The sequence below is a fragment of the Amphiura filiformis genome, chromosome 20, assembly GCF_039555335.1.
Source record: "Amphiura filiformis chromosome 20, Afil_fr2py, whole genome shotgun sequence".
In the NCBI taxonomy this organism is placed as follows: domain Eukaryota; kingdom Metazoa; phylum Echinodermata; class Ophiuroidea; order Amphilepidida; family Amphiuridae; genus Amphiura; species Amphiura filiformis.
The window spans coordinates 36,930,309-36,953,237 of record NC_092647.1 but is presented as its reverse complement, the minus strand read 5'-3'; the positions used below and the strand labels follow the sequence as shown (position 1 = coordinate 36,953,237).

At 36.6% G+C, this 22,929-nt stretch overlaps 1 protein-coding gene across 1 annotated transcript; it reads right to left on the bottom strand.

The window, feature by feature from the left end:
* Positions 1–7,120: 7,120 nt before the first annotated feature.
* Positions 7,121–10,535, bottom strand: LOC140142295 (histamine N-methyltransferase-like). Its single transcript, XM_072164264.1, has 3 exons — positions 10,334–10,535; positions 9,397–9,531; positions 7,121–7,494 (listed from the first exon to the last, which is right to left on the bottom strand). The coding sequence occupies exons 1-3, from the start codon at positions 10,533–10,535 to the stop codon at positions 7,121–7,123; spliced, it is 711 nt and encodes a 236-aa protein (XP_072020365.1).
* Positions 10,536–22,929: the final 12,394 nt, after the last annotated feature.

Below are 22,929 nucleotides of genomic sequence, written 5' to 3'. Positions count from 1 at the left end.
CTTGTAAAATAAATAAGCTTATAATGGTGGAGTATGTAGACGTGGTTTTCGCATGAATTGGACAAAAAATCTATGGATTAAAGGACATGCCTGAGAATTTGTAGCAAGTCTACACACGGGCTGTTAAAAGGTGTTGAATCGAGCCGCTGGTTCATTAGCCGTTGAAATTGGAAATGACCGAAATCAAGGGTAATAAAGATGACAATATGTGCCACCTGATTTGAATTTACACTTTTGAAATTGGACACACTGAAAACCGAAAATGTGTATGTTAATATTATTCTAACATATTCACGTACTGGCGTAACAAAACCAAATAAACAAACACAAATTTTGAAACACATCACAAGTCAAATTGCGTCGCAAGTTCCCTGTCGTGAAAATAGGCCGGATCCAACTGAAGACCCTTGAGCATTCAAAAGTATGCATTCATGAAGTCATACAGGATGTTCTTAAATTCTTCAAAATAAAAGTATCATATTCATCCCAGATGCCAGTGCACCATCCGCAATCAACTGAAGTGGCAAGTGACTTGTTTCTTAGTATGATCAGTTTGTGTTCGACATAATGATTGGTCTAGACGAAAATGTATTTCCTTTCAGCCTGTTTTTATGGTAAAATTGTATAGGTCACATGATAAGCATCCTAAGGTAATGTAGGGGCAAATGCAATCCCCCTTTTTTTTGGGGGGGGGGCTAGTCTCCTTTTATAGCCTAGGTTTCTAAAGTTCTGAATCCCATCACAGGATGTACCCATTTGCAGGGGGAAGAGTGCCCCCCTGACAAAAAATGATAGAGGAAATCAGGAGGGCAAAGGAAAAGAAAACGGGCAAAATGAGCCCTTTTCTACCGAAATTCAGCCCGATCATGGGCCAAAATAGTGTAAAATATACAAACATTTTTGAGCGCTACGCGCGCACATTGTACAAATATTTAAGCACTTTTCATCATGATAATGGGCGAAAATAGTGTAAAATACTATGGAAATAAGCACATCGTCCCAATAAAGCTTTTTTTGGAAGACATACAGTCTCTATGTATTATATGATGCAGTTGTAATTTTTTTTCGTCTGTGCCCCCGAAATTTTATTTTTCCCCCAGCCCCGACCAAAAAAGCTGGCTACGCCCTGGCTAAACACTAAGCCTTAACCAGTGACATCTTTCAAGACACTCTTATTATTATTTCTATTAATACTTTGCTTTGTTTTTCATTTTCAGGTGTTTTGGGGCACTTTTTATGAAGTAAATATTGGGTCAGTTATTGTGGCCTATTTCTGTGTTTAGTGCAAAATGTGATTGTGATTGTGATTTTTCAAAACCATTGTATTGACATGATTGAAGTCAACGATATCACGATATGATCAACGATGTCATTTAAAAACATTTGTACTAGCTAAATATGATTCTTTAGGGGGCCGTATATGCGACTAGATGTATTAAAAAATCCAAATTTTGAGAAGAGATCCATATTTGTGACGCGATCAAGCAAAATCAGTCGGAACCTTTTGTTTCCTGTTGTTTTGGAAAGTTGGAAACACTTTAATTGCTAATATCATTGGAACTGGTTGTCCAATTTCAATGAGTTTTTCTGTACTGCAAAAGCAGCTTTGTAAATGCTATTTAGTAGCCTATGAGAATCTGAAAATTTAATATTGCCGAGTTCCGACTGATTCTGCTTGATCGCATCACATTTGTTTCTGTGCTTGTTTTTAAGCGGTCACTATTTCCGCTAATGACACTTCGTTTATTATTAAATAGGTAAGGTTGTAGAATATGACGCCACTATTAATAGGGTAAAAAGAATGAAGTTCTTCACAATCACCAGTATGGTTCGACTATATTTATGAATTGTAGACATAATGACATGAAGTAGCCTTCAACACAGCGGGTGCCCTTCCTGTACATTTGAATGCAAAGGCAGTAAACAACACCGGATTGTACAACAGTATTGTCTATTTTGTTCAACTTTGTGATTCCGTTTCCGTCGATAAATATTTTTTCCGTCGGAAAATACTTTCAAAATGTTGTTTTTGATAACATATTACAAATTCGGACCCCCCATGTGTAATAATTTTGCTATTCAATTAATATAGAAATTTCCTGTCCATTTCTGTATAGTGGTCAATGGCATGAGGATTTGGTCACACTTGCTGGTCTTGGTCTGAGCCGACTGCCACCGTCTGCGGCACAGAATAGCCAACAGCGCCGCCACGTGCCAGTTATTAAGGCTGAAGACGTCCAAGAGAATTCTGGATGAAAGCTTCCTCTCGGTAAGCAATCAAAGTTTGTGAGAAATAAGAAAAAGTTAATCATGAATCAACCACAAACAGAACCTAGCCTGCGTGGAACATGAGTATGGAAATGAAATCCTTCACAAAGTGCGTTGTTGGGAAAGATCTTTGAAAAAGTTATCACGTTCGAAAAACACACTGTGTTATCTATTGCGTTGCAAGTCAAGCGGATTGATACCTACTGGATTGAAGTTAAAAACATCGTTGAAAGGATTTGGAGCAGTGTATATTATCAAGAAAGCGGAACTCCTAGAAGAGAGAATAAGACAAACTGTGTTCACGATTGGAATTCCAAAATGTCATACTGAGGAATTTAAATCGGACATTTATTTCCCGGTTGAGTAGTGACCTTTACTCGCGTATCGCGGAAGTGGTGACACGGTCAGGTGAAGTTGAACATATCACAATTGTAAGTAGCGTCCAAGTTTCCAAATTCGACAGGTAAAGCAGTATGCAGACTTTTTATTGTACGTAAAATATTGTATGTAACATATCTACGTTATTTAATCGATTGCCATTCTATTTCCGGTAATGTTTAAGTTCTAACGAATGTTTGATGACGTAAAATCGATAATATATTTCTGCTAGATATTATATGTAACATATTATCGATTTTTCGTCATCAAACATTACTGGGAGTCTGCATACGACTTTACAGGAGAAATCGCGCGATACAAATGGAGATAATACACCTAATCCACTTCAAGATTGATGGGTAGTGAACAAATCTGATCGTGTGCTCACTCAGGTCCTCGCTAAAGTGCAGAGGTTTTTTAAAATTTCTCTGTTTCGCCCGATCATGTGCCGGTCGTGGATTTAATTACCAGCTTGAAAACCCAGTTTGTAAGCTTAACAAGCTGAGTTTGTCAGAGTTTACCAAAGGTGAGCGTAATGCCTTGAAAGATCTGAAGAAAGATAAGAACATAGCAATTTTACCGGCTGACAAAGGTCGATGTACTGTCATAATGAATACTGTTGACTATCATCAAAAGGTAAGTGATTTGTTGAAGGACAGTGATATTTATATAAGACTAAGTAAAGATCCCACCAAGAAATACAAAGAACAGTTGAAGAAAATTGTGAAAAGATTGCTTGAAGATGACAGCATCACCAAGGCACAGTACTATTTGCCTCTTCCACCTTCTGAGTCAGTGCATAGATTTTATGGTCTTCCACAAATCCTCAAGGCTTCGTGTCCTCTTAGACCTATTGGTTCTTCAATTGGATCGGTTTCATACCAATCTGCTCGCTATGTCGCGGACATTGTTTCCACATTGGTTGGTTCTTACCTCCCACCACCTCAAAAACGTCACAGCCTTGTTTACCAAGACGCCAATCCCTGACACGCTTTCCATCATACGCGACTTGCTAAACAATGACACTACTCTTGCTGATCGCACTTCTTTGTCAGTTGACAACATCATGGAACTGTTAACTTTCTATTTCATATTCCAAGAGACATTTTCCGTCAGGAAAATGGCGCTGCTATGGGTTCGCCTGTTTCCCCGTGGGTAGCAAATTTATTTATGGAATGGTTTGGGCAGCAGGCTCTGATATGTCAAAGATAAGGTCGACGCTTTCACCATCACATAAATAACATTTCGCCTTCCATTAAATATACTATCGAGCGCGAGGAGAACGGACAAATCACCATGTTGGACACTATGATCAAAAGAAAGGATGACGGCACTCTAAAGGTCACCATTTATCGCAAACCGATACCAAGGGGATGACACTAAATTCACGGTTGTTCTATTAGCAACGCAAAACCTATGGAAAATTCCGCTAGTTTGCTAGCTAGAAAATGAGGCCAGTTATCGATCCATTATAGCTCATTATGAATAAATTATGTTCGACCCCTTGATCATGTTAATTGAGATTGGCAAATAACAACGTTGTTAGTTTTGCGAACTTTGCCTGTTCAATGAGAGCATAGCGCGCCCTCAGTACATCTGAGCACAAACCAGGCGAAAACGATCCGGTTTATGAAATGGCGGACAGGTATTTCCCAACAGGCACCAGTGATATGTTTTTTCAAAGAAAGTCTACTAATTTGATATGAAACGACATTTTGCAATAGCAATGTAAAAATTAGGACTTGCTGTCAATAATACGAAGGAAATACGTGACAGAGGCAAGGTATGAAATACATGTATTATTTGAAGTTATAAAACCATTTGACACCCACCTGACCTTTCATTAAGGCGCCGTATTCGTCTATGTGTTTGTATTTATGTAAAATAAAATACCAATCTGCACTAAGCAGACAGAATGTTACTTGGCTCCCAGCATGAATTATTGATTTTATTAGGAGTTTAAGAAATGCACAGTTGACTACGACTGTGTGCAAGTCATGCACCAATACTCCAAAATATTTACGGCAAATCTGACTGATGGTCACATGTTGACATATCATGTGTTCGGGAAATCACGTGGCAACATTTTAAGATTTCAGGCTTGTTTACTAGTTAAATTGTCATTTGTATTCTTGATTATTTATCATTGTTAATCATCTTATATCTCATGTTATTCATCTTTTAAATGGTAGTAAATCGTGGTTGACTGCCCATATATCTGTTAAATTCAATGTTTTATGAATATAATTCTACCATGCAGAGGGGGTCACACTGCAGAATTTCACACCACCCGATTTAGCTAGATTTCAGAGCTCTACAGTTCAAATTCACGTAAATTTCAAAGTTTGTACACTTAATATAATTTAATATGATACTCATTCTATAACAAACTGGTGCACAAATCTACTATAGCTTATTACCTATACAGAAAGGGGATTTATATACACATTCACTCAGCAATTTGACATGCCTGGCGCATCGAGCCATTCTCCGTCTGCATAACATGACTACCGCCATCTATAAGTCAGGGCGCAAATTTGAATAATAATACACTATTTACATATCAATGCGCCTCATGCTAATTAGGGTTGCCGCTTTTAGTTTTACCATAGAACAATACCTGGAAGCGGCACTAGAAATTAGCATGAGGCCGCATTCATATGTAAATAGCGTATTGTTATTTAAATTTGTGCCCAGACGTATTGAGGGCGACAGTCATGTTATCCAGACAGAGAATGTCTTGATGCGCCAGGCATGTCAAATTGCTGAGTGATTGTGTATAAATCCCCTTTCTGTATAAGGTAATAAGCTAGTATAGTTCGTGTTCCAGTTTGTTATAATAAAAAATAAGTATTATATTAAATATATTAAGTGTATAAACTTTGAAATTGACGTGAATTTGAAGTGCAGAGCTCCAAATCTTGCTAAATCGAATTATATTCATAAAACATTGAATTTAACATATAATATGTGCAGCCAACCACGATTTATCACATGTGCGAAGGGGGGGGGGGGGGTATTTTGGCAGGCCGCGAAGGGGGGGGTGGGCAAGCAATTGTTGGCAGGCTGCGAGAGGGGGGTCAATTTGTGGTATGTCGTTTGATTTTGAAATCAAATAATTTTAGCAGTCAAGTTAGAGAGTGCTTTTAACAGCCAAGTTTAATAGCTCAATAGATAAGGCGTTTGACTATAGTGCGAGAGGCCGAACGCTGGTTGAAATGTTTAGTCTCGTTGCAACCTGTACAAAACTCAAGGAGCTTATCCTGGCTGCGAAGGTCAATTGTCAAATGTCTAAGATGCGCGCTTCTAAGCTGCAAAGCCCATGAGTTGTTATTTTATGGTTTTTAAAGACATCTTACCCAAGTCACGGTTGTTTGATGTGATCATTTATTAAATTTTCTAACAAAAATATTTTATAATGTTCAATTATAAACCCGGATACTACCAACAGCTATCACACTAATATGTGACCGTACACGGCAAATGAGCCGTAAATTCCTCCCCCGGTCAATTTTGTTTTATTTCTTGTTTAGAAAATATACATCATAAACTGTAAAATGGTATATTATTTGACTTCAAACGATATCCAGAAGCGGGGTTTGTTGAACTTTGCGCCTTCAACAAAATGGTAGCTTTTTTCGTTTCTACATGTGTTTCTTTTTCCACATTGCTGGCAATAAATATCAAACAGTCATAATTAACGTTCATTTAAAATCATCCCCAAGTCAACGAGGTTCAAGAAAGTTCTCTCATTGTTAATTGTTGGTTATACATACCTATACAAAATACAATGCCTGGTAACCCACCACTTGAACAGGATTTAGCCAAAGCAAACAAAGACCAGATCTATTAAAAATTCTATAGCCATCTAAGGTAGAATCTTATTATCCTCTTCAACAATAGGATTTTTGAATGGTGTTTGACTATTAAAATGAGATAGATGTCGCGCCAGCTACAGGTACCGATGAATACGACCTTCATGCACATTTTACATTGTAACTCAGAATACAATTTAGGGAATTTACGGCTCATTTGTGCTGTACGGTCACAAATAAACATACATTTCTTAACTATTTTAAACATATAATTTCAATTATATGTCAAATTATTTATCATTTTTACGCTTTTTTGTGCTAATTTTCATTCTATAAAATGTAAATTTGTGTGCAAATTGAGGGCGCTATTTACATACTTTTAATTTAAATTAGCTAAATAATTGACTTATTCCATATATTTCATGATACAAAGTTTTGTTAAAATTTCCTTGTCATTTGTAAGTCTTTTTTTCTGATGTTTTAATACCATTATATAAGTGTCTACCACTTGTAAAGATGCAAACAAAATTTAAGATAAATAGCTTCATCATTGTTCAACTTTTCTTTAAAATGACTCTGTATTACATACCATCAAAAATCCGTGAAGAGTACGCATGCAGGTGATTAAATACTCAAATCACGACAATACACATCACTCTTCACTTATCTTCTCTAGTTATTAAAAATATATCACTGCTTGTTTCACAAAAGATCTTTTCAATACCATTACCATTATTTAGAATACGTGAGTGTTGTTGGAAATGACGCATTACGCGATCAAGCACATCATCAGGCGCCGATTTCTTGAAGTCAACGGTGAACGTAAGCAAATCCAGAAGAATGTCTCCTTCAGAACTGCTGTTGTCCATGAAATCTGTGATGTCAATAGTTTCCGTGTGCATGGATTGGGTGTATGCAATCTGAAGTTGATCCAGTATGGCTTTCACTTGTGAAGAATTGACCACGTTGATATTGATCGCCTTGTCGTCTTTCAGATTTCGATGTACAGGGATAGTCGTAGTTGTTCCGTGTTCTGAATACAAATAAAAAACAATTATCATGGGATTATTCAGATATTTATTAAAACACTCAAATCACTAGATGGACAGGAAAACACTAAGCCTGATTCTGGAGTTCAGCCATGTGTGGAACTGGTCTTTCCTTGAATCTTTTGGCTTCCCATCTGTAAACTCCTGTCTTTGGGAGGCTTTCGTAGGATCATTGAGGATGAATAATCAGTGACAGGGAAACATCTGAAGAATTTTAGATGCATGTGGTTTGGAGGCAAACCCTTTGCAAATCTGCCGTCTACGAGTGTGTAGAGGCTCAAGATCCAAAGTTGCAAAGGAGTCGGAATAAGATTTATACTCCTTGCCAAGGAATAGCTTACATTCACGCTTCTGAATTCTCTCCAACCGGTCCTTCTGGCACTGAGCGAAACCTGTCATAAAGAGGCTACGCACACTATAAATCACTGCGCTTTTAAAAAGTTTCGTTTATTCCATACCTGCTACTATTATAAGAAGAAGTATTCCGCTGGGTTCAAGAAGATTGTACAACGTCTGAATGGATGCATCCAGGTCATCACCAAGAAAATAGACCGAATGTATGGCGGAAATATAATGGTACTTCTGGTGACTTCCATTGGAAGTAAGGAACTCGGCAAAGGTTTGCTTGTGCCATTCAAAGACGATGCTGTCCAGTGCCGCCGACAAGGGGGGTAACCGGGGGCGTTACCCCGGGGCCCGGGGTCCTAAGGGGCCCGTAAAAATGAAGAAAAGATACTTTACTATGGGGCAGTAAAAGCAAAGAAAACAGCCCTCAGGGGCCCGTAAAAAATTCAGAATAGATACCTTGCAATTAAGGCATATTTTCTTTGCTTTACTATACGGGCCGACAAAGGTCTCTTTTCTTAGCCCTAAGGTAGGCCTATCTCTTCTTTGCTTTTTACGGGCCCTCCGAGGTCTCTTTTTTTTTTTTATGGGTCCATTAAGGTATATATCTTTTCTTTGCTTATAAGCTTTTTTTGCATACTCACTAAGGTCTCTTTTCTTTCCTTCAACACGGGCCTATGGTATCTTTTCTTTGCTTTTTACGGGCCCACTACGGTCTCTTTTCTTTGCCTTTACGGGTCCATTATAAGGTCTGTTTTCTTTGCTCTTTTACGGCCCATAAAAACCAAACAAGAGTAACGGGCCCGTTAAAAACAAAGAAAAGAGACATGCATTTTATAAAAAATACAAGATAGCCTTTGAAGCACACACTCTAATAAATATTTCACTTGAATTTACTCTTTGCTTTTGCCAAAATGATCATCCTCGATATAATGAATTTTCGAGAAATCAGGGGAGTGCACTATAATCGTGGGAACACAAATTGCAAATTTTCGCTCGCTTCGCGCGCATTGTGCCCTTCACTTTATTATTTGATCATTTACCTTAACATTTGCAATTTTTTCGCGCTTTGCACGGAGTTTGTTTCAGTACGTCCAATCTGGGAGCAAAAGTTGCTAATTCGATTTACAAATTTTGGCGCGCTTCGCGCGCATTTGTCCAATTCACCGGTTCATACTTGGATCATTTTAGCTTCAAATTGGCTTTAAATTGGCAAATTTTTTGCACTTTGCGTGGAAGTTGTTCAGAGAAACTTAATCTGGGAGCAAAATGCCGTTCAAATTGCAAATTTGTGCGCGCTTCGCGCGCATTTGTCTCCTTCAATGTTCATATTTGATTATTGGCAGCTAAACATGCTACTTTCGCTCGGCTGCAACATATGTTCAAGGATTTTACACCAACCTCCCTCCCCCATGTTACAAAGAAATTTATGCCACTGCCACACACACCCACACACTTATGAAGTCCTGCACCGTCATCACTGATCAAAGGGGCCCGTGCGTTCACATTGCCCCCGGGCCCGTAATGGCTCTCGGCGGCACTGATGCTGTCAGCGATAGGATTGCTACCAACTGTGTCCTTGTATTCAGTTATCAGTTCGCTCGGTTCCACTACACATACAGATGTTTTAGGGAATGTTGCGGCCAATTTCTGCAGCTGATGGATTTCCAATTTACCTAGAAGAAAAATAAGAAGTATGGATTATGAGCCCTAGGTAAAATAGAGGGACAAGAAAGTTTTGATCAGCTAAAAAGGGTGGGGGAGCAAGCAACCCTAACCCTAACCCAAAACCCTAACCCTAAACCCTAACCCTAAACCAAAAACCCTAACCCTAATTTTTTGTACTTTTACTCCATAATTTCCCTCATTCTTCAAGCCCTGCTCTCGACCGGGGGCTAATTTATAGTTTAAGCTTGTTGGATATCCATATGGACAAACTAGTTGGATATCCACATTTCGCGGTTAGTGGTTCTTTTTTAACGCCCCGCAGCGACCCCAGCCAACCCCATACATCACTTCAATTTTTAACTAATAAATATAATAGTTTCCATATTCTATGGTGTCAAATAGTATTGTTTTATAGCTGATACTACTACTACTACTACTACTACTACTACTACTACTACTACTACTACTACTACTACTACTACTACTACTACTACTACTAATACTATTCATAACAGTTACGTAATCAGTCGATAGTGTGTGGACACTCTTCACTTGCAAACTACCAAAATGCTCACGGATTTATAGGTAGCGCGTAGCGCGAGCCCAGCCTGAAGCGTGGATAGTGTACTAATGGCGCCATTTTTTAAATTGATATTACTTTCTGTACCGAATATTCTTAGACATATCATGTGAGAATAATGTAGCCTTAAAATATTTTGATTATCTACCTTTTAACACTGGGTAACCAGGCTCTAGACCACACTGTAGAAATGAGCATCATGAGAGACACTACACATCACTATAACTTACCGTCTCCACTTCCTATTCCAAGAACACGTATCTGCTGGCCTATGACCGTTTTTCTTGACAAACTCTTTGTCAATTTGTTCACAACATTAGATTCATATATTGTGTCTGTCCATTCCTTCACTCGTTCCAACCTGTTTGTTTTACTCCGATAGTAACCATAGGCCTTATGGTAGTGATTCATATCATTAAATATATGTAACATATTGCTTTCAAGCGCGCGATGCGTTTAATACCAAAGTTATATAACATATAGAACCATTTATTCTCATAAAGAAACTTGTTGAACGTGTGTGTCTATGCGCAGACAATAGGCCGGTAACAAATTAATATTTTGGCTCTCATCGCCTCCCGCCTCAATTTCTGGGATTACTTAGATTTGTTTTAAGATTTTTATATATAAGACCGAGTAAAAAATAACAACAAACAAACAAACAAACAAACAAACAAACAAAAACGCAATGTTTTACGTCATCGTCTGTTTCCTTTTTGAAGGCCACCTGGTTTTTTTGTTTTTACTAAAGAAAAATTAAAATTTTAAAACTAATGAAGTTAGCACAGTTGGGTGAAAATACGTGTCTACTTTCCAATTTTGTGTCAACTTTCTTTTAATAATTTCAAACTATAAAAGGGTCCAGCATTTGTTGATACTATTGACTCCAATAATTTGTTGTTTTTTGGCAAAAAAGTGTTATTTTGTTTTTAAAATTTACGTTTACACGTTTAGCAAATTTTCGTGGAAACCGCCCGAACGTTTAAAGGTTAATCGGTTGATTTAATAATACTTTTTGGTGGTAACATGGTGTTCCAACCTGTTTTTTGAAAACCCGACGAAAAACATTTGAAAAAAAAACCTACCCGTTTTACTCGAGAATTGTTCGAAAGAAGAAGAAGCTAAAGAAGAAGAAAAAACCACACACACAGCTCATCAATTCATGAAAATCGCCGAGACGAGAACCACAACATTAATTGTATGTGACTTTAACACGTGATCAGGTGACATAGTTTGTGACCGTATTTCCATTTACTATTATTGTTATCCGGTTACTACTGTGTGATCAGGCGTGTAAAAGTCCACGGGGTGACAATTCATAGCACATGTGTCTTTTCATAACATTTGCCAGTTCAGTTACAACATTCGAACAGGAATATCACACATAAAACCTTTAGTGCCCATTTCTATTCACCGTTCTATTCTTCTCCCGTGCATTATGTTCGAGAACTACAGTATAGGTCATTGAATTTTTTCATGTGCATGATGTTGTGATGTGCCCTGAGTAATTTGATTTGATTATTCATCTTTGTTTACAATTAAAATCTATGTCATGAGACATTTTAGGGATTCCCCTTTCTTGCATCAACTTGATCAAAAACAAATTGAATCATTTCTAATTTTGGATCATATGGGAATACCCTTAGAGATTGTAAATGAAGATGATGTCACGGGATTCCCCGCAGGAAGTGATGTCAGGGGATTCCCCTCAGGAAGTGATGAAATGTGAAAGGTTAATGTTATAATTAAGGCTTGGGAATTTTTGTGAGAGGATTTCATACGCAAGGATATTTATTAACTCAAGTGTACACTGGACTTCACTGATTTTCGCAGGACAAGTGAATAAGGATATATTACATCAGTCGTCCAGAACATTGCAAGAACTTTATGATCACCAAGAAGAAGAATGCTGGCTAAGTACTAAATAGTTAAAGAGTGATTATATTTGATTATTGTGTATGTGCATTTGTTGTCATATATTGTACCAATCATAACGTGCTTTCAATTAAAGACTTAGGTTTTGTTAGCTTAATCAAACAGTGTATTTGTGTTGTGCATTCGTGTGGATTTGGGTAAAAGGTGATTTTGGCCTTGAGTCAAGTACGACTCGTAACAATGTAAACCATACATAACAAATTGTGTTCTATTTATTATTTTTAACTTATATTATTGCCATAATTATGATTAAAAAGGCATTTCGTGAATCCACAGCCTCATCCCCCAACTTTTTACAAAATAAGTTGAGATTAATATACCACTGCAAACTTCTACCTACATAATGTTTATGTGCAAAAAAAATCTTGCAGATTAATTCGTTTGGCAAAAATATCGTCAAATTTGAATTACGTTCTGGTACACCAGAACGAAATTACAACACTGGCCTATATGGAGTAGTGTAGTGTAATACACATTAATCATGCATAACTCGCAAACGCAAAATCGCAATCAACTAAAATTTTGGGAATAGGTTTTTTTCGTTGATATCTAATGCAAAAATTCATAAACAGAGGATGCTAGGATCACGAAATAGTCCTTTATTGAACCCAACAAAATCAATCTAATGAGGGTTGCTTGATGTGATCATTTATCAATTTTTCTAACAAAACATTATATATAATTCTAGATCCTGGACAACACCAACAGCTATCCCACACTTTTTTCTAGCTATATTTAACATAGATTTTCGTTTCTTTACCAAATTATTCATATTTTTGTGCTTTTTTGTGGTAATTTTTATTCTATAAATTGTACATTTGTGTGCAAATTAAAGGCGCTATTTACATAATATTTTAGTCAAATAATATGAGCTATTCCTTACATTTTATGATAAAAAGTGATTTGAAAACATTTCCGTGCCATTTGTTTTTGCCGATGTTCTAATACCACTATACAAGTGTTTACCCCTTATGCAAAGAAGATTTAAGATAAAAGCGCCATCATTGTTCAACTTTACTTAAAAACGACTCACTTTTACATGTCATCAAACAACAGTGAACAGGGTGACCAAGGAAGTTAAATATAGAAAGGACAGGAAATAGATTACGTAATGCTTTGTTCCTTTGATGTCGATTTGATTTTCCGTCAGGCTATTCATAAAAGTGATACCATTGTTTCGAACAAAGGGGTTCCGCCATTAAATTGGTTACTGGTCCGACTACATATTAACCCCTGATATTAACGCTATACACAACAGGCGAGCATCAATAAGTGACCATTGTTGATGATACCACACTCATGGATATGGATTTTGATAACCTGTAAATCTCCACTAATGAATTAGAAAAAGCATGTAGCAGCTGGGGAATGAAAATAACCCAACAAATGCAAGATCATGTCAGACGATCCAAGATATATCATGCTGAACAAAATGCCAATTGACGAAGTAAACGTAAACTTCACACAAGTTGGCAGCCTGGGCACTTGGTAAATTGAAAAATACCATCTGGTCCAACCGTGACACTACCAGATCGCTAAAACCACACATCTTTATCTTGCTGAAATATTTGGAGGAAATGCATTATTTTGGTGATTTTGTTCAATTTTGACTGGGGGAAGCATGGTGCCCATCTGGACTAGCCTTTTCCTAGTCTTTCATGCTCGACTAGTTTGCTCGACACATGACTATGAGTAAAATAATTTGTTGTATTCTATTAAGTTTTTCCTGATAATCGAAACTAGTCAGCTCGCTCGACTGGTTTGAAGTGCCGCTTGACTAGAATAAACTAGTCAAACATGATAGATTAGCCAAACTGACTAGTTTTAAACTTGTGTCTAGCTGTTTTTTATTTTAAGTGCTGAGTTTTGTTTTCTAATGCAGAAACCAGTCCGGTGCCGATTTAAACTAGTCAAGCACGATCGCCTAGTTTTTCCTGATAATCGAAACTAGTCAGCTCGACCGGTTTGAAGTACCGCTTGACTAGAATAAACTATTCAAGCATGCTGGAGTAGCGAGACTGACTAGATTTAAGCTAGTCAAGCATGTACCTAACTGGTTTTTATTTTCAGTGCCGAGCTTTATTCCATTTATTTTAAACCAATCCTTCATCCCATGCAGTATCATTTTACACCTCTCCCAATGCAATATAATCGAGGGTTCAGAACCAGAAAGCCGTAACTCACTATGACCAGCTCTCACGAAATGAGCATAAAGTTGACTCCTTGCCTTGGTCTTCAAAAATCAATATTTCCTCCACAATGTCTTTTGTTTTCTATTGAAATTTGTCGTGATTCATAGACAGTATCTTCTATAGTGCCCTGACGACTTTTATGCTCATTTTATTGGAGCTGGTGATTGTGAGTTGAGGCTTGCAGGCTCTCGACCGTCGATATATGCCTTGCATTTCGCAATCTTTCTTTGTTTACTATGCTAATGTTATAATAGAGACATTGCGATTTCGAAACGTAGACGTCGGACGTACGTTAATCTATTCAAAACCACTCTCCTGTATCGAAGCGAGGTCGCGTATTTAGCTATTTAAGATATTCCACGTGCGAAATCGACGTAGATACATCGTTGAAAATGCACAAAATTTGTCCATTTCACAATATGTTAAAGACAGTCAAAGATAATGAACATACGAAGGAAAGTCTAATTATTATTATGATCCTTTTTGTTTGTAACAAATCATTATAATAAAGGTAGAGCGATGTATTAAAAATGGACTAAATTTAAACGCAATATTCATACGCAAAGATTGCCCATTGAAATATGTGTGATACTTTGCGTACAAAAAATGACATTGCGATTTCCCATTTTGGATTCCAACGTAGAATATAACGCAGATGCTACGTTGAAATATGTTGATTTTACCTCATGTCTAAGTCCATGCAACGCATCCAATTTTCAGGACGAAAAAGTCTCATTTGAAAGTAAAGTCATGATGTACGGATTAAGTGATCTTTAATCTACCAAAATATATGTTTTTGGGCAACTATAATATTTGGGGAGCACAAAAAAAAACCCAATTAATTAAGTTTAATCAGCATGTTAAGTCAAAATTTTAGTCAAAATCAAAAGCGGCCTGTTTGAATTAGGCAGAGACTCAGCTTACTGTTATTTTTTCAATCACTATGCCCTCTATCGACCTACATTAGATTAGATCAAATATTATAGTCTTTATTCCAGCTAAATTGTTCTCCTTCGTGACGAATGAGCACAATCCAGTTTAGAACCGAGACTAGCAATATTTAACACCGTATTAACGTACGTAAAAACGTACGTGAAAACGTACGTTCCACGTGCTGCGTTTGGAACATCGCAATCTCTCTAATAATAAACTCAAGCGGAACGGTATAACAATTGAATTGACCGTACTGGATAGGATCAGGCAGTGGCAGTAACATCAAGGTTGGCCGAATTTACCCATTTTTGGTGTGGTAGTGGTGCTTGATGAAATATTCTCACTGAAACTTTTTTAGGATTCTGACCCCTTTTTTCTGTTTTATAGCCCCTTTTCTTTTGGTACAATCTGTCCCCTTAAAAATGGATGATTTTTTCCTGAATTTAAGACAATTTTGTATTGTCATTTTTTCACAAGTGGTTGAAGTTATTTTTAAAAAGAAATTAAGTATTTGTAGGAAACATCTACCCCGGACATTACATGGAACCATTTGCATTCCACCAACCCCTATCATTTGGCATTGGGGGGGGGGTCTAAACATACCCCCTCAAAATGTCTTAAAAAATTGAATTTTTAGTTCATGAATTCAAATACAAATATTAATAAAACATTTTGTTGTCATTAGAGTGACCCAACAAGTGGCTGTGGGAAACAAATTAAAATATCTTCGGGCGGTGTTGCTTTTTTTTAAATAGAAAATACAGTGTTTCTACAGGGTGTCTCAATAAAAATAGGCCCTGTGGATTGGGGGATATAACTTAAAATTTCGGCAGTAAAATCAAACCTAAAAAAAGTTTTGATTTTACTGCTGACATTTTAAGTTTCATACCCCAAGCCACAGGGCCCATTTTTATTGAGACACCCTGTACATGGTATTTAAGCAATATTACAAAGCTGAAAATATTGTAATATTAATGAAATACGTGATAATTTGAACTGCATACTTTATTTATAGCTGGTTATGAGTAAGGTTTTAAACTTTAATAACATGGAAAACAAAAGCAAAATGTTACAAAAATTGAAGTGTTTCTAGATTTTATTTGCCCTAAAATGAGAAAAACCTAAAATACTTGGTCAAACACTCAGGAATGTTATAGAACAGTTTGATTGAACAAACCGTTTATGCAGGGCCGTCGCCATGGGGGGATGCGACACCCCCCTGGCGATCCCTAAAAGAGGGGAAAATGGATGCGCGAAACGGTTGTGTATGCCCTTTTGTTGTATTGCAAGATATATTTTAATAGGAAAACATTAAAATGTTTTCCTAAATATTCAAACTAAAATAATGAATGCAGCAATAATACGGCGTTGCAGTGTTATCGGTTGGGTAAAAACCAATAAGTAGCATACCATTGGCAAGCTTGGACTTTAATCTTTTAGCAAAACAAGTTTAATAATTAATTATGTAAATATTATGCAAATTAGCTCATGAATAATTAATGAGCTCATGGCCAAATATGATGAAAAAAATATTTTGATTTACATTTTTGAAGTGTATGAGTAGTTATTTGAGTACATCAATATTGCATTTTCATGCAATTTTAAATACACTGCCGTGTTTCGACATTATAATAAAAAGACATCTGGGTTAATTTGGACTATATTTAAAAAGTTTATGGAAATTTTGGGTTATTTTTAAAATGGCTAAAATATGCAAGTTTCCAACATTTCAAACCATTTTGACGTATTATACTCGTGCAAATGCATTCGCCAAGATAATCGCGCTTGCCATGGAGTTTTAGCTTTCAAGCCTATCGGCTCTCTGGCTTAATGCAATAACTCCATGGCGCGTGCGATTATCTTAACTAATGCATTGAACTCAGTTCAGTATCCTTATCATAGTTGCCCACCATACACAATGGAGGCTAAACTTATTAAAACATTTTACACACAAAGCATGAAAAAGCTTATAAATAACTTTGGAATCTTTAATAAGGCCTATAAAGATTTGAAGCATAATCTTGAAACACGCGATATTCAAATTCCAGGTCACCGACATTGTCTGGGACAATGACATCACACACAATAGAAAGTTTGAAAAAAGATAAGGAACTGGTAGTTTTAAGTCTAAAATGATGGTATTTTCAGATGTGGACGAAAATAACAGCACGCAGAATGTTACGTATGTACGAACGGGGTTCATTCATACATTTCCATGAATTTAGTCATGCAAATATACAAATGAACCCCTAGCCCTAACTCATACATATTCGCTATGTTGTAGCGTGTGTGATTGCTCGAGAGCCTGTCATAAACAAGCAGCGCTAGAACCTATGTACGCTCGCGAGTCTGACATGCGCACTTGATGCTCGCGGGCTATTCATGCAAATAGCGAGAGTGATGTACGCGATATTCGCGCGCGTACAAACACGGTGAACTGAGCATGTAAACGGTTTTTCTCAATTGGATTATTGCAAGAAGATTATGTTTAAGTAATGGTAAATGGTTAGGCCTATAAACTAGAGAGAGTTATCAGGGCTAAATGTTTAGGTTGTAATTGATGATGAATTACTGTGTCGTAACCAACTAAATTGTGTTATTCAGAAATTGTTCTGTAAAATATCTCTTTAGCACATCTCTTTAGCACATTTCTTGATAGTATGGTTTAGTCAATGTGATAATTATATGATTGCGCAAAGTCAATGTCTTACATAAATGTGCTAGAATTATTTTGGGTACCAATTCCCAAACCTCATCTGATGTTATTTCCCGGTATCAGGATGGAATTCACATTATGATCGTTGTACATACTTCAGTATAAATCTTTAAATGACCTGACGCTATCATATCTTTCATCTAAGTTTAAATATGTATCTGATAATCACGAGGTTAATACAAGACAAGCTGCATCTGGTCTGCTAACACCGCCACCTTGCTCCAATAGTAACAATACAAAAGATACTGTCAATGCTGTTGATATATGGAATAAAATCAATTAATATAGCAAACTCCTAAAATTTACAATGTTTCGAGGGTTCGGTCAACCACCTTTCCGCAGTATTTTTTTGGGACCTAAGAGCACATCAAACACACCAAATTGCATTCTAAATACGAGGAATACCCTTCTGATATTAAATAGTTTTGACGGTTTTTTAATTCGCGATACAATTCAAATTTGATGTCAAATTATTAAAAATTGACATTTTGGAAATGTTTGGGCGTTTAACAGTTCTCGAAGTTAACTTTATAAATCTAACGATATGTACTTAAAGTGTATGTAGCTCGGGTGAAAAGCCTACCATCAATTGCAACTTTCGTCCAGATCCAAGGCACCTCACATCCACGCTTCGTTCAATTTTGTTGCTAGTTCACTGTCCGTTAAAATTGGCAAGATCCAACTGAAGAGCCCCGAGCATTTAGAAGTATGAAAGCATGAAGTCATTCAAGATGTCCTTCTTCCAAATAAAAGTATCATATTTGTCACAGATGGCAGAGCTCCATCCGCAATCAACTTGAGTGTCACGTGCGTTGCTTCTCAGCATGATCAGTTTGTATACGTCATAATGGATGTTATACTACACTTATAGAAATTGTTCGTTGGCATTACTCAGTAAGTTGATGTAAGTCGTTGCGTCAACTTTCCGAGTAATGCCAACGCGTACAATTTTGAGTAACGCTGACTCAATATCATTATGTTGGTCGCACTCATTTGCACTCACTTTATTGAATTGTTATAACTCAGAAAATGAAACTTGCCTAGGTTAGCATAATTTTCTAGAGGTGTGCTATAGTATACAAAAATTTGCACTGATTACAAACATAAATATTTGAATACTGCTAATTGTGCAGAAAATAATCCAATTACGTGAATTAAGTAACAAAGTACCAAATTGGAATAACTCAAAACAATAAGTACCAGTAACTTAATATGAACGAGTTACATCAACTTACATGTTGAGTTACAATAACTCAACTAATTGGTTTTTGAACCTTGTTTATTTTTCTAAGTTCCCTGAACTTGAATTCAGAAGTTGGCATTACTTACATCAACTTTTTAAGTAATGCCAACAAAGTTGATTAGTTGACGGAACTTTTTGAGCTTTTTCAGCATTTTTTAAGTTCGGATAACTAAAATGAATTTTGTTTTGGCAACTTTTACACTATTTTTGAGTTGTCCAAAGTTACTCCTTTTGAATTGCGCCAACAAGGCGAACAAGTCATTTCTATGAGTGTAGGAAGAATAGTACTTTCTTTCAGCGTGTTTTTATGATGAACTCGTATCTGTGATATGATACATATTGTAAAGTAATGCCGGGACAATGTCTATAACATATTCTTACTGTTGGTTTTGTGATGATGAGTTATAAAAACTGATAACTCTGTGCCATTGTCCCTTTACATTGCTTATCAACGTAATTAAAAAGCAATATTGCCTGAACTTAGAGCGGATTGTGATAATAACCTCGAAATAAAGTGAAGGCCAGTCATAGATGTTAGACAGTTGTACTGATGGGTTTAAAGAATATGTCAGGCATATGTCTCTCAATTACCCTACCGCACAGATTGGGAGAGTTAGAGGTGAACTTTATCATTAAAAGGGTCGCAAGAGTCAGACAGGACTAACAGCGACGGATAATTAAAGCCAAACATGTATTCAAGATGGATAATCATGAACCACACGTTGACTGTAAGAATTAAAGTAGTTACCGATATTGATATAAAATTTGATCGATTGAGCCCATATTTATTAGTCGAGCTATGAGTTTTATAATAATTGGAAATTTGGAAGAGGCGTAGCCAAGTCAAACGGTCAAGACGTATCATATCTAAATAATATTGCATATTTGTTTTCGAAATTGGAAGAGGTTGAAATTTCAATACAAAAGGTCACGTAGATTATCTTATGACTGAGTGTAAAAAGAAATCATCATCGTTGCTGAATAAATGATATAAAAGGAAATTAATGTGGATTGTATATTTTTGACGTGGTTCTTTTCTGTTACCGCTCGCTCATTGAACAAGACAATTATCCTTCGCCAGGCTACTCTAGATCGATCCAGATTCACACACGTAATTGAAATGTATGCTTTTTGAATTGGGCACACACAAGAATCCGCAAAAGAAATGTTTTCATTATTTTCTGACATATTCAAGCACTCCCATAACAAAACATACACAAACCCCACACAAAACCAGAACAATGGCAACTCACATAACAGCTCATAACGGTTCGTTTTTTGTTGCTAGTTCACTGTCCTTTAAATTAGGCAGGATCCAACTCAAGAGCCTTGAGCATTTTAATGTATGAAAGCATGCAGTCATTCAGGATGTCCATCTTCCAAATAAAAGTATCATATTTGTCACAGATGGCAGAGCACCATCTGTAATCAACTCGAGTATCAAGTGCGTTGCTTCTCAGTATACGTCATAATGGATGTCATACTAGAACGAATAGTATTTTCATTCAGCGTGTTTTTATGACGAACTTGAATCTGTGATATGGTCATATTGTAAGGTAATGCCGGGACAATGTCTGTAACATATTCTTACTGTTGGCCTTGTGATGATGAGTTATAAAAACTGATAACTCTGCGGCATTGTTCCCTTTACATTGCTTATCAACGTAATCAAAAAGCAATATTGCCTGAACTTAGAGCGGATTGTGATAATAACCTCGAAACATAGTGAAGGCCAGTCGTAGATGTTAGACAGTTGCACTGATGGGTTTAAAGAATATGTCAGGCATATGTCTTCCAATTTCATTATTAATTATGTTTTGTATCCACTCTTTTCACACATTTGCATTCATCAAAACATAATAACGCATAGACATGATTCCCTTGCTTTTACGTTATTTTTAAAACCAAGATGTCGTTGCTCTCAAAAAAGAAAAACGCAATTATCTATTTTTAATTTGGTATCATCTGGTACTTAAGTCTGAAATTAATGCTCAACCTTCGTAAATGTTTTCCGCGTCACAAATGTTGCATTTTGATTACATGTAACGGTATTATGTTTCATTTAATTGCGGGTACCTTAAAAGTGTGAAAAAGCATGATTGCACTAGTTTGGTCATGTTAGTGTTTGCAGTGGTCTGCAGCAACGTGTTGACATGGTTCAGGTCATCAGATGGTACCTTCGTTGTACGCATCGCACAAGTCATTCAATAAAGATGTTTTGCGACCTTTTACAAGAATTATCATGGCGAAAATCTGCTGTCAAAATAAGCACTGTTTTGATATTCTATATTTCCAAATCCAAATTGTCGCTTAAATAAATGTCAAGATTAAAGTCCTCCGCATTCGATTCTAAATGCTAAGCCTTATCCAAACATAAAATAGAATGCCAATTTCGTTTCAGAATAAGCATAATAATAGTGGTTCAACAATTGCTCATAGTCATTTGATGATTATTTTTGCGTTTTAGCGCAACATGTTGAAAGCAGACTCAGTAAAATGATGGTTTATTGATGACTTTATCTTACGCTCGAAGTAATTTCCTTTTCAAGTAATTTCCTTTTCAAAATCTTTGGGCATACTTGTTTGACTATTTGTTTCGAATACATAAAAGGACATTATTTCGGAAAAAATTTAAATCTTTCATTATTGGGACTGGTGCTTCAAGTGCTTCAAGCTTTCCCTAAAAAAAGTATGTAATTTTTTTTTTCGCGGTGTGCCAAGACAAGCCTGAAAAAGGTCTGCATAAACCACGCGGATATTAATTGGGGTGTGTCGGGAGATGGTTTTATTTATAGAGAACGTGCCTTCGCTGAGTTTTCCTCATGTTGTTCATAATGTAGTGATTAAAATGTTGGATTTAAGGAAGCTAACTTTGAGCTGGGGGATTTCTTAATTTTCGGTGTTGTCCAAGCGTTCATGTCGTACGTGCAGAATCTTCAATAGTGGATATATAAACGACCTCTTCCGTCACATGAATAGTTTGAATAGTTAGATGGGCGTACGATCACGGCGTATGGGAATCGCAACCCCGGGGGGCACTCCAACTTTGGAGGTGACGCGTATGTAGGGCTGTTAAGACCCCTTTTTCAGCATCGCTGTCACCCAAAGACCCCATATTTTTTGCGAACACATGCTCTGTCACCCGAAGACCCCCTATTTTTCCATTTGATCTGTCACCCAAAGACCCTTACAAGTTCAATTTGAACAGCAACTTTAATTTATCACTGATTTTGTTACTTATTTTGAAAAAACAATGACATTTGAAGCCATTTGGAACTAGAAATTTGATTTTCGAGGTTTTTGCGGCACTTTTTCGGCTCTCACCCAAAGATTCCATTTTAAAAAAGGTCATTATCTCACCCAATGACCCCATATTTTTTACATTTTGCTCTCACCGAATGCCAAAAATCATGCTCTCACCCAATGACCCCATATTTTTTACATTTTGCTCTCACCGAATGCCCCTTAGTGCGAAAGTGCCAGCCCTACACCTATATCCATTTCATATTGAAGTGCCCCCCCCGGGATCGCAACCTCTCTAATGTGACCACCGTCAACATTTACTTGATATAATCGACTTTAAGAGAAATACAATGGATAATGGAACAAAAGAAAAGGCCAAGACGTATTATAATTGTCTAAATAATATTGCATCTGTTTTCGAAATTGGAAGAGGTTGAAATTTTTCTGCAGTACAAAAGGTAACATCCATTTCTGAAGGATAACAATACACAGCAATTATATAGTAATCAACGTTTGCTATTAATGTTGTGTTCAATGTTATGATGTATATATAGTTAATCATTA

Coding starts and splice junctions, on each gene's coding strand:
- LOC140142295 (XM_072164264.1), bottom strand. CDS start 10,535: ATGTTACATATATTTAATGATATGAATCACTACCATAAGGCCTATGGT. Junction 9,532..10,333: donor TGGAATAGGAAGTGGAGACG/GTAAGTTATAGT, acceptor TTTTTCTTCTAG/GTAAATTGGAAATCCATCAG. Junction 7,495..9,396: donor TCCTATCGCTGACAGCATCA/GTGCCGCCGAGA, acceptor ATTTGTATTCAG/AACACGGAACAACTACGACT.